The following is a 12,598-nucleotide window of genomic DNA, read 5'->3' as shown; positions in this document are numbered from 1 at the left end:
AGGAAAGACAGTGGATGCCCAGCCCGGGGACAGAGGACAGCCAAGGCCTCCCCCTAGCTCCTGGCCCTGGAGAGTGTCCTTCAGGACACAGGGCAGGAGGAGGCCAGGGAGCTGGGACCCAGCTTCAAGGGTTTGCAGCAAGGGACCCAGTGGGACGGGGCCAATGAGGAAAGGGCTTATCAGCAATGTCCCCCATCTGGAGACCCATACACCCTCCTCAAGTTCACCCATGTTCCTACACACAGAGACTCCGAGCCCCGACAGGACACCCTGCTGTTCATCGAAGGAGGGGCAAGCAACAACTCCTCTCTGGATTGAAACAATGGTCCCACACCACCCATGGGGTACTTGGCATGCGGGTGTTTGGAGGGAAACCATGGGCTGTACTTGGGGCTAATCCCCAAGTCCCAGCCTCAATCCTCAAATCCATCCCCTGCCCCGCCACATACACACCTTTCAAAGATATCTAGAGTACTAGATTAAAAAACAAATAAAACCCACAAACCCACAAACCTCTTGACTACAGCCTTTGCAGATACATACCAGCCTGGGCTGGCCAACTGTGGGTGGGGCTAGAACGTTCTAGCTCCCTGGTGGCAGAGAGATAGAAACTTCTCCTCCGATGGGAGAGGGATAGAGAGAGCGGATTGTAGTGAAATTCTTTTCAGATAGCATGTCAGAGTTCTCCCCTGCACAAGTCAGATGGGGTGTAAGGGCTAGGGAGGAGGGCTTGGTCCTAACCCGCCCCCTAGTGTCCTCTAGGCCCCACGGTGCCTGACCAACTTGGCAAACTCAGTGACTCCTAGTTCACAAAACAGAGGGCTTCCCTCCTGGTCTCTGGGAGGGGGTTCTGGAGACCCTCTCTTCTCCCCCAGTTGATGCCCCCTCAACGTCTCTCTGCTTCTGTTCCCCGGAGAGGGGAAAGGGATGACTTCTGACCCAAGGGACGTGGAGGCCCACCAGGGAATCCCGAACCTCCTCCCTGGACCTGTGCTTCCAGACTCCAGGACAGACAGCTGGGAGCAAGGGGAGGGGGAGGGGGTGCTTAGCAGCCGCCTTCTTGGGGCCCTCTGAGTGGCAGGCAGGTGCCCGTGGGGCCGCCCTACCTCAGCCAGGCCCCATCCCCCTCACCCAGCTTCCCAAACACGGGGCTTCAGAGAGCGCAGGGGCAGAGGGCCTTACAGGGTGGGGCTCCTGGGTCGCAGAATAAACTCAACCATCTGGAGGGCCTTGGGGGTGGCTGCGACCCCCAGCCTGGCCCCAGGCCCGGCCCCACCCAGCCCAGGCTCAAGTCTGCTTGGCTTGCAGCATCTCGATGAGCAGGTTGTTGCGGGGCATCTCGTTGCCCAGGTGCTTGTGGTACAGATACTCCCTGGCCTGCACGCTCAGTGCGCGCACCTCCACCAAGCATAGCAGCAGCTGCTGGAACTTGTCCCCGCAGTGCGGGTAGTGACACAGGGTGTAATCGAGCAAGGCGGCATTGGCCTTCTCCTGAGCGTCCTTCACCAGGCTGTGGTTATTCATGAACTTCACATCTGCAAAGGGAGGAGCTCTGTCACCACCGGCGGCCCAGCACATCGGCTGCGGTCACCCGCAACACCAGCACCAACATCCCCCAGAAGCACCAAAGACGGGGCGCTGCCACCATCAAGGACATGGCCGGGCCTCCCGTCGCCACCGGAGCCACCATCCCCGGGGCTGGGGAGCACGGCCACCAGCAGCAGTCACCGATATTGACCGCCCCGTGTCCCTCGCAAATGTGGCCACTGCCGCCACCATCCACCCGACTGTCAGCGGCGGTCACCAATGCTAACCTCTCTGCAGGTGTCCCAAACACGGCCGCCGCCACCATCACCCACCCAAGCACGATTACCTGTCACCATCGTTACTGCCACTGCCACTATCCCACTGGTCACGAGGAACACCTCCATCCCCTCCAAAACCACCCCAACCTCAGCAGCTATCTCCCTGGGCATGGGATTCAACTTCTCAATTTCCTGCAAAACGGTGACAGGAGTACCTACTTCATAAGATTGTCGGGAGAATTCAGGGACTTGGTCAGTGGAAAGTGCGTGGAGAACAGTGTCTGGCACATAAGAAGGCCAGTATGTCACCATTATTACCCCTACTCTCACCCCACCATGGTCAACACCATCCCCAGCCCCAGGGTCAAAACCTTCCTGGGGACAGCTGGGTGGCTCAGTCAGTTAAGCATCCAACTCTGGATCTCCGTTCAGGTCTTGATCTCAGGGTCATGAGTTCAAGCCCCGCGTTGGGCTCCACGCTGGGCGTGGAACCTACTTAAAACAAACAAACAAACAAAACAAAAAAACCATCCTGTTGCCATCATCCCCACAGTGGTCACCATCAGCACCATCAGCTGCAAGCACGCTGTGACTGCAAAGGTCCCATCTCCCAGCTGCCAGGCTCACACACTGGTGGCCCTATTCTAGAGGGCGACAGGCACTCCTTTGGTCTGCCCTGTGACCGACCAAGAGCCTCTGGTACCGCAAGGAGATTCCCTCGTGGGGCCATGGGGGACGAGGAGGCTTACTAAGCAGCATCTAGGGAGGTGCTCCCCAGGGGGTCCTGCGAGGTAGACAGACGCAGTGGAGCAGACATACCACAGAGCAAACGGACAGATCTTTAAAAGCATAGAGCTCAGGGGAGCCTGGGTGGCTCAGTTGGTTAAGCGACTGCCTTCGGCTCAGGTCATGATCCTGGAGTCCCGGGATCGAGTCCCGCATCGGGCTCCCTGCTCGGCAGGGAGTCTGCTTCTCCCTCTGCCCTCTTCCCTCTCATGCTCTCTGTCTCTCATTCTCTCTCTCTCAAATAAAAATAAATAAAATCTTTAAAAAAAAATAAAAATAAAAAAATAAAAGCATAGAGCTCAGTGGGAAAAAACAGAAAAGGAAGATCCAGAATGAGATCCACAAGGCAAAGTCGTCTACATAAATTAAAAATGCTTGTACAGAAGCATGCGCATTATGTAAGAACAGGGACAAACAGGGAATCCAAGTTAAACGTGAAGGTGTGGCTGCCTGTGGGAGGGACGAGGGCAATCAGCTCTGCGTGGACGGGTAATCACCTGTGCCGGGGACAGAGGAGTGTGACCAGTGCTTCCTGCACGCCCAGTGGAGGTCCAGTGAAGACATGAAAAATAAAATGTCTTTGGAATGAGGCCGATTGGGGTTCAAATCCTAGGCCCACCAGTTAGGAGCTGCGGCTTTGTGCCCTGGCCCCTCCTGGTCTGAGAGGCCTTCTTCCTCTGTGAATGGCGCATGCTCACCTTGCAGGGCTAAGAGCTTGGGGGCCAGGGCCTGCACAGGTGTCTGGACCCCAGGGGCACCCAGAGAGGGTCAATTTGTCACTCAGGTCCTCATCACTGCTTGGCAGGTATCTCTCAGCTCCTGGGCAGCACCCCCAGCTGGTGCCCTGCCTGGCAGCTGAGGTTCAGCAGGAATCTACAGAACCGGTCCCCCACCCCCAAATCCAGCCCAGCCTGGCCTGCGATATAGCATCCGGTGGTTCAGGGAGTGGTCATCCGTCCACTTCCCCTCTGTGGCTGCGTGGGAGTCTGGAGCCCAGCATGTGCAGCCCTTGGCCCTTCTAATCCCTCTTAACACCCACTGCGCCAGGAGGGCTTGATGCTCCTGGCAACCCTGATCCCCAGCCGCCCCCGGTGCGCCTGCTGAGGCCTGTGTTGTCCAAAGTTGGATTTAGGGAAACCTGAGCTGGGCCCAAGGCGTATGGCAGGATCTGGCCCCAGTCCTCCACCCCCACCCCTGGCCCCCTCACTTCCCTTCAGTAAGTGAGCCAGGGTCATTTTCTTCCTTGCCTCCCCCAGGATCACCATGAGCCCTTAAGGCACCTTTGTGCCAATTACGAAAAAGTTCCCCCTTGTACACAGAGACAGTATGGCAAGGGGCATACAAGCTGGAAGTCAGCCCCTATTCATCATCTGCCTAGGTGCCCTTGTGCAGTGAACAACCTGTTCAACTGTGCATTGCAGCCCTGCTCCTTAGCCTGGACTACTCCAGACTCACTCAAAGGTCACAAGAAGCCCCCACCCTCTCCGAAGCTGGCCTCCTAGGCACAAGAGGTGACTACTGACCCCATCCCTGTCCCAATCTCTTTTCATCCTATAGGGTCCTGTCTACCTTCACCTCCCACCCCCACTGCTCCCCACTGCCCCCTGCCCTCTACCCCCAACCCAGGCTGGGCAATTCTCCTGACATTGCCTTCTGGCAATGCACTGTAGGAGGCTGGGGGTCCAGAGAAGAGTAGGGACCAGCTCAAGGCCACACAGCAGTAAGGGGGCCCAGAGGAAACAGCTGGGGGCGGAGGAGGATGGGCTAGGATGCTGCAGTAGAGGCAGGAGTGGGAGGGGGCTGGGGGGACCAGAGCCTCGGCTTTACCAGGATTTACTGTTCTCCAGAGCACCGCAGCGCCGTACCAGGGACAATGGGGTGGAGTGCAGGGGGTGGGTACGGAACAAGGACAGCGCTCAGGGACAGCCCCCACTCTTAGCAGTTCTCTGGATCTCTCAGCTCTCTGCAGACTGGAGACCCCCGCCGCCCCCATGCGGTGGGCTACAGGGCTGGGGGGAGGAAGCAGTCACCAGTTAAGCCCTGATGACTATATATAGGTGCACCCAGTTTCCCAGGCACCCGCTGGGCATCGTGCATAGCTCAGTTAATCCCCACAGACACCCAGGCAGGCGGGGAAGGGCATCCCCCAGGCGCAGGGACAGTGGGCTATGCCTGGGACACCCAGCAGGTGCCAAAGTCTGGATGCAAATCCAGGTCTCCTGGCTCCAAAGCCCGGTGGGTAAGCACAGGCGGCGTCAGGCTTGGACGTCAATTCCTGAGAGACAGGACGTGAAAACTTTGTTTCGTCCAATCCAGGAGTCCTGTCCAAGGGCCCCCACCCCTGGGATCCTAGGTTTTGGAGGCCACTCTGGACTCCAGACTCCTCTTCCTCCTCACCCTGGAGGAGACCACTGTCAAGTCATGCCCCCTCTCCCACCTCCCTGCACACCCCCCACCCAAAGGGACTGTCGTGAAGCTTGTGGGATAACGGGTGTGACAGAGCATGAACACCATGCTTTTCTTCCGTGGGACACGGGAGCAGGGGACACCCAGACCTGGAGGTGCCCCCTTAATATGTCGGGGGTTCAAATCCCAGCTCCACCACCAGCTGGGTGACCTTGGGCAAGGCCCTTCCCCTGAGCTGTTTCCCATCGTCATCTGCAAAATGGGGGCAGACGAATCTCCACCTCCCAGGGTGCCCAAGAACCGGACCTGATCTGTGTTGCCGAGCTCTGGGCCCCGGGACGCCGCAGGTTGGAGATGGGCATGGGGGAGAAAAGCCCGGCGTGTCCCCCCAGCCTGCTCAGCTCCAGCAATCCTGGAGGTGGGAGGCGGGAGGGGGCTGGGAGATGGCACCCCCACCTCGGAGAGCAGCCTGCTAGCGCTGCGGAGCTGGGGGCCCCCAGGTTCTCAGAAAAGCCCCCTTTTCACGGTTTAATTGAATATTTGAATAATCCTTTCATTCCAGCGAGGCATAAAGAATGTTGTCCCAATAGCGGTGACTCAGGCAGGCGCCCCCGCGCACAATGGCCCCTCGAGTGGGGCTGCTATTCAGGCCGCCTTTTGTTGGCGTGGAGCAGTGGGTAAATTGCAAACGCTTAAGGGAATGCTGCAGCGGCCGCCTCAATGGGAGTCAGGAAATCGAATGTTAGGTCAATCCATTAAGCTTCGATTAAGTCCTCTCCGGAACAATGCCAGCCGGGCCCATCTTCATAAACACCGCGATTGCCAGGAGAGAGGCACTAATTTTAATTAAACCTCCTTACCTGCCTCCACGCCTGCAGGGAGACGGCTATTTAGACACCAAATGGCACCCTTCTGCGGAGGCAGGCGGGCAGGAGGCGCTGACGGGGCTGCAGGCGATGGGGTGGGGGGAGTGGGGGGACAGTCGTCACAGGGCATGAGGCTGCCCAGCCCAAGGAGGTGATGCCCAGCGTGCCAGCTGGAGGTCCAAGGGCAAGTGGCCGTCCCTCTCTGGGCTCCAGGTCCCTTGGGGACCTATTCTTGGGGCCTGGCAGAGGGGAACATGGGAGAGCCCTATCGCCCTTCCAGACTCTGGGCAGATCTTCCCCCTCATCTTGCCCAAACTTGCCCACTTCACTCCAGCCCCGGGGCTAGCCTCTTGCAGGGCTCTGGGCTGCCACCTGCCATCCTTCTCCCATGCTGCAGCTAGAAGGACCTTGCTAAAATGCAAATGCGATCATGTTACTCCAGCTGAAAAGCCTTCCCAAGGGAAGGGTCAAGGTCCTTGGCCTGGCATTCGAGGCCTTCCTCAGCTCAGCCCCTCCCTGACCCACAACCACAGCAGACTTCCAGGATTCCCCATCCCTTTGCACAGCCCTTTGCTGCCGCTTGCTTTGTTTCACCTAGAACACTCCTACTCATACTGCAAGGCCCAGCTCAGAGGCCCCTCCTCCAAGAAGCCTTCCTTGATATCTTAGGTGTGGGTGGTTTCTTCTCTTCGGTCCAACCCTGATCACACTGGCCTGTTCAGGCTCCTCCTGGAACCTGGAACCTGTCACCCAACAGCCCCTGTACCTCACCTGGCCTCCTGTCTTACTGTTCTCCCAGGAGCTCAGGCAGGCCCCGGCATAGGGGCCTCCTCCTCCTCCTCCCCTCCCAGACTCGGCCACACTAGAGTTAGTTTCTAACCTGCTGGGCTGGGCGTCCCCCCACCCAACTCGGCCAGACCCGCCTCCCTGCGATAAGGCACTGTGCCAGACACAGAAGCCATTAAGACAGAGACTGACTTGATCATTCATTCACTTCATTCATTCATTTGCTCATTTGCTCACTGGTGGTAATGATGGAGAGAAACAACACCGATGCACATTCCAAGGGGCCAGACCGTGCACTGAGCACTTTGGGGGAACTCCCTCATGAAATCCTCATAGCGAATTAAAGATTATTATGATGGTCATCTTACAAATGGGAAAATAGAGGCTCAGAGAGGGGAGTGACTTGCTCAAGGGCACACAGCCAGAGAGAGAGTCCGGATTTAGAATGCAGGCGGTCCGTCCCTAGGCGCCATTCCTAACCACTGTCCCTCCCTGCCTCACACGTGTGAACACACATGCATATATATGCACGCTCTCTCTCTCCTGCATCCGGCCCCTCCAGCCTATGCCAGACAAGCACGGGAGAGAGTCCCTGTCTCTCAGGCCCCAGCTACCCACTCTGGCAAACAGGAGGAAGACTAGCAAGAAGGAGGGGCCGGCACTGAGGCTTCGGAGCATGGCCACTCACCCGGAGCGGGGGAAGAGGGCTGGGCTCGGCTCTGCTATCCTTACACCCCGTACAAGGAGAAGTCCTGGATTTCTCGCCTGCTGGAGGCCAGAGCTGTACTGGGCCTGGCAGTCCCCAGCGCCCAGGGCTTTGTTGGAAGAGGGGCAGGGGCTACGGGGGTGTGCCTCGGGCCCTGGGGGGGTCTAGAAAGCCAAACCATGGCATCTGCTCTACGGGGAGGCCTGGCCAAGAAGGCTGGTGGCTGGCAGCCCACCCTCCACCCACCCCTCCTCTGGGCCTCCCTGGAGACCTCTAGATGGGGGTCATGTCAAGAAACCACCCTGACCATCACGGGCCCCACACTCCAATTCTATGTGCACTCCAAATCCTTCATGTCTCCAAATCTCGCATCACTCCCCAATTACATACAGATTGTTTCTACAACGTGACATGTAAAAAGCCTGTGAAAGTTCATAGTCTGCACATGTGTGAAAACAAAGGCACAAATGCAAAGGCACAACCATGCACATGATTCCTGGAGTCTCCACACCCCCAAACCACACACCAGCATGGCTCTGGCCTGAGCCAGTTCCCAGAGCCTGACAGCTCACAGACACAAGGTTGGGAGGTGGGTACCACTGGAGGGAAGAAGGAGGGAGCTTCCCCCAGCTGAAGCCAGCCCGGCCTGGGCCCCTGAGGCCCCTCCATGGGTTCCAGGCCACATCTCCTAACTGGCTGCCCAAGATTCTGTCTCCACGACGCACCAGGGTTGTCCCCTACCAAGCCTCGTAGCCTTGCATAGAAGCCCTCCAGCTACCAGCCTGCTGTGCGGGAGTCAGGAGACCGGCCCAGGCACCCAGTCACATGGCCATAGCCTGAGGACTGGGCTTCCCATGGTCAACTCTTCATTAATTACCCCCCATTCTGCCCAGCTCTCCCCACTCTCAGGCAGGTGGCGCTCCCTTGCCAGACTGGGGCTACGAGGTCATCTACCACAAAGATGACATCTGAATCTTGCTCCCTCTCCAAGTGATGAGGCATTCATGCCCTTCTGTTCTGACCTGCCATCCCATCTACACCTCTGCTAAAAGATTTATCCTTCCAGCAAACTCCTACTCATCTTCCAAGGCCCTGCTCAGATGCCCCTCTTCCAGGAAGCCTTCTAGGCAAAGCTCTTGTTCCCCACTCCGGGTCCCCCATCTCTGTCCCCGCCCTGGCAGCACTAGGTGGAGGCCTATACCGGCCTGGGAGCCACCTGGCAGCAAAGACACGTTCATGTTCACAGCATTGCTGGACCTGGGGAAGGCACAGATGGCTCACTAGGTGAGGGAGGACAGGAGGCCAGCCTGATGGGAGCCCCGAGGAGGGTGGAGGCTGGAGCGGGACGGGCTGGGTGCATCAGGAGGGCAATGAGAGGGAGACCCCTGACTCGGGGAGTGGGGCTGGTGGACTGGGCTCACCCTCTGCCACCTCCCTGCTTTACTTTCCTCCTTCGCCCTGCTCAGTCTTCCAGGCTATACATTTTACTAATCATTTCACTCATTTCTATAGCTTACTAATCATATCACGCTTATTGTCTCTCCCTGGAGAGAAGGATGGCTCCATGACAATACGGATTGGGGATCTTTTTTGTTCACCCTGTGTCCTCAGTGCCTTGCAGAGTGCAGATGCTGAGCAGATGTTTGTAGAATGAGTACATGAGTGAATGAATGAGTGCGGAGCCCAGAGTCAGAATTTGGGCCCCCCTAGAGCAGGGAACCGGGAAAATAGGGACCTCAGGATGGGAACCAGGGAACAGAAGCTCCCGAAATCACACAGGCGTTTTTCCGGAGGTGACCTGGGCACTTTTCTGGGGCTTCCAGCCGGGGATTTACCAAATTCATACAGATCTGTACGATTTGCCCACAGAGGGCAAATCCTAGACACTGTCTTGGTCCTCTGTACCTCCCAACAGAGAAACTGAGGCCCAGAGAGGAAACACCCGCCATTTGAAGAGCCAGGCCTGTGCCCTCCTACCCTTACTCACCACAGGCCCAGTCCCTGCCCAGCGGAGCCCCCCGGGGCAGAGCCTCACGGCGCCGGGCCCACCACCTCCGTCGCCCCCGCTCGCCGCCCCAGGCCGGGCCGGGCGCACTCACCGAGGCTGAAGAGGATGAGGAATTTGAGGCAGACGAACTCCTGGCGGTCCAGCTGCAGCGCCAGCAGCTGCAGCACCAGCTCCTGCGCCCGCAGGACCAGGCTGTGCAGCAGGGAGCCCGCCTGGGCGGCCACCGTGGTCAGCTCCACCTGCGCGGGCGGGCGGGCGTCAGCGTCAGCGGCGCGGGGCGGGGGCTCTGGTTAGGGACCGGGGGCGGGAGGAGCTGGGGGGGGGGAAGGGGGGGCAGCTGGGCGCAGAGGGAGAGCTGAAGGGTCCTTGTCACGCAAACGGCTGCTGCCAACGCCACGTCGTGCTGAGTGCGGGGCAGGGTCGGAGCTGGTCTGCCCGCATCCACGTGCACACGGCCACGGGACTGCCCAGGGCCCCACACGTCCACACGTGGACCCCCAGGCTGGGGATGTGACCACACCCCAGCTCCCAGTCTCACACACCCACGGACACACTCACAGGGCGGTCCCCCCATTTCATGAAGCGAACACACATGCACACACACACAGGTGACCGTGTATGGTCACCTCACAAGGTAACGCGACAGACACGCACCCATGTATGAGTTCCCACACGTGGTGACAGGCAGATCTCAGCAACCACATGCTTAAGTGCGGCGAGATATGGCCTCAGAGACTTCGGCCGCATGTTGACATAGGCCAACACGAACACGCTCATACTCAGACTCTCCTATCTGCATTCACAGGTGGCCTCCAAGTCACACCCTTGGGACCAGCACTGCCGGGCCCTGGATGCCCTGAGACACCCAGGGTGAGAACGGAGCACGAGGACCAAGGGCCTGGGTTGGAGATAGGGGATGCGGAGCAGGGCCTCAGCCTCCAACCGCCACCCCCAGAGCACCTGTCAACCACTCTTCCTCCTGTCTCCCCCTCAGGATCGATGCTCCCCCCACCAGCCTAGACCCTGGCATCAACCTCTCTTCTTGCTCTCCCTCCTTCCCTCCATTTCTTCCACACCTCCTCCCTCAGTTGGGGGTCCTCCTCCTTCAACTGCCCCCTCCCAGGTCCCCAGCATTCCACAATGGCCTCGACTTCCTCACCCCCCACCCCACCCCCTCTGTGTGTTTCCTCAAATACAACCTGGATGAGCCCTTCCTCACTTAAAACTCTCCCGTGGCTCCCTGCTTGATTTCAGGAGTTCCCAGCTCCTATCCTAGGGCTTCTAATTCCCTGCTCTGGGGCGGGGCGGGGGGCCCAAATTCCTTCGCCCATTCCTTCATCCACTCAGGATTTAGGGTCTGTCCCCAGCCTTACTTCTCACCTCACAGGGCTCCTGGCCCCCCAAACCCACACACCAGCAGCCTCTGGTAACTCAGCAGTTCTAAACATCCTCCTGTGTGCCTTCATCCGTGCTGTCCCCTCTGCTGTGATGGGGGTGGGACTGCCCCCCCCCCACCTTTTATGACCTGACCGACCCCTATTTGTTCTTTCAAGACCCAGGGCCACCACCACCTCCTCCAAGAGCCTCCCTGACTCTCTCCACATCCCTGAGCTGCTTCCTAGGGGCTGGCACCTGTCAAGGCCAGGGCCAGGGCTGGTCAGAGGGAGGTCGGGCATGAACTTGGGGAAAGGGCTGACACCGGGGTGCCCAGGGCCAGCCCTGGAGAGGCCTAGGACCTCTTCTGGGCTCAGAATTTTGGAAGCACCCTTTAGGGCATGGCACGGGGCACAGTAGGGTCTGGTCACCTCCTGCCCGGTGACCAGCAGGATGCTGCCCTCCTTGCCGTGTTGGATCTGGCGGTAGACATGGTCAAATACTAGCAGCTCACTCCAGCAGTTCTGTAGTAGTGTCATCTGGTCGGCCACCTGGAGGGAAGAGGCATGTGTGGGGCTAGGGTCCAGCCAGGTGCAGCCAAGGACCTTCCTCTCACCCCTCCCCCTCCCAGCTCACGATTCTGAGGCTCGCTTGGGTATGTGACCTGGGCAAGCCGCTTCCCCTCTCCGTGCCCTTTGTGCCTATCTGCAGGGATCGAGGAAAAAAAAAAAAAAAAGGTCCAGTGGAGGTGCTCAGAACTCAGACAGGCCTGGCTTTAGGCCCCGGCTCTGTTCCTACAAGGTGTATGACCTTAAGCAATTTCTATAGCCCTCTGAGCCTCGATTCTCTCATCTGTGAAGTGGGCAAAGTGGGGCACCCAGGGCAAGGACAGGGACTGCCCCTGTGGGGGGGTGTCCTTCCGCCCTGGAGGGTCACAACATTCTAGTATAGCTAGAGTGGACGCTCGTGACCATGGCGAGTGGGACTCGGGACCGTGGGATGCCAGAGCCAGAAGGGCCCTCAGAGATCCTCTGGCCAAAACCTCTATTGTTTAAATGAAAATCTGCTGCCCAGAGAAGGCGAGGGACTCTCCTGGGATCACAAAGAGGTAGAGCCAGGCCAGAGCCACGGTTGGCCTTCTCAGTCCACAACCCTCTACAGTGTCCTGGGTGTTCGGAACTGCCCGGGGCACTGCAGGTCAGCCTAGGGAGACACGATATGGACACCAGTCCCTCCCTGGGCCTGCCCCGTGATGAGTGCAAACTATGACAGCTACTAGGTGCTGTGCTGCAGTTCCATGACCCCAGGAGGCTGGGACAGTTGCTATCCCCAGTCTATGATGAGAAGACACCCCCAGCAGTCAAGTAACTTGCCCGAAGTCACACTGCTCCATCTGGTTCCAGATCCGTGCTCTAAACTGCCAGGGATGGAAGAGGACCCAGCGCGGTCACCCAGGCATGCTCGTTACCTCCCCCATGAAGCTCTCCCCAATCCCTCCTCCTTCCACGGCGCCCTCGCCATCCTCTGGCTGTGGCACCTGCCACATCTGATGGCGCCAATTCATGCCTCTGCCTCTCCCAGTACCTGTGGGGTCTGGGAAAGCAGGGCTGGTGTCCAGCCCATCTCTGGGCTCCCGGAGGAGGGGTCAGTGAGCAACTGATGAACAGATATGTGCTCCCAAGACAGGCACAGGGAGCACAGAGAAGCACAGAGGAACTACCCCCAACCCAGGGGCCAGAGAGATCCAGGCAGCCCCTGGCCTGAGGGAAACTGGCAACGCCCAATGACTAGCTCTCTCTTCTTGGGGGTAGGAGCCCCCTCCTCCCCTCGCTTCCCCCCTCCCCTGGGGGCAGCCTGGGAC

At 58.8% G+C, this 12,598-nt stretch overlaps 1 protein-coding gene across 1 annotated transcript in view; it reads right to left on the bottom strand.

Moving 5' to 3' along the window:
• Positions 1-1,287: 1,287 nt before the first annotated feature.
• NR5A1 (nuclear receptor subfamily 5 group A member 1) overlaps positions 1,288-12,598 on the bottom strand; it is a 19,591-nt gene continuing 8,280 nt past the window's right edge. Inside the window, exons 4-6 of the mRNA XM_035016654.1 lie at positions 11,169-11,288; positions 9,455-9,602; positions 1,288-1,535 (exon numbers count right to left, since the gene is read on the bottom strand). Of these exons, the coding sequence (XP_034872545.1) occupies positions 1,288-1,535; positions 9,455-9,602; positions 11,169-11,288 (516 nt within the window). The remainder of the gene's footprint in view (positions 1,536-9,454; positions 9,603-11,168; positions 11,289-12,598) is intronic.

This window comes from Mirounga leonina, unplaced genomic scaffold (genome assembly GCF_011800145.1).
Source record: "Mirounga leonina isolate KUSES-001 unplaced genomic scaffold, KU_Mleo_1.0 Mir_170, whole genome shotgun sequence".
NCBI lineage: Eukaryota > Metazoa > Chordata > Mammalia > Carnivora > Phocidae > Mirounga > Mirounga leonina.
Note: the sequence above shows the minus strand (reverse complement) of the source record. Positions and strands in the feature narration are given on the sequence as shown.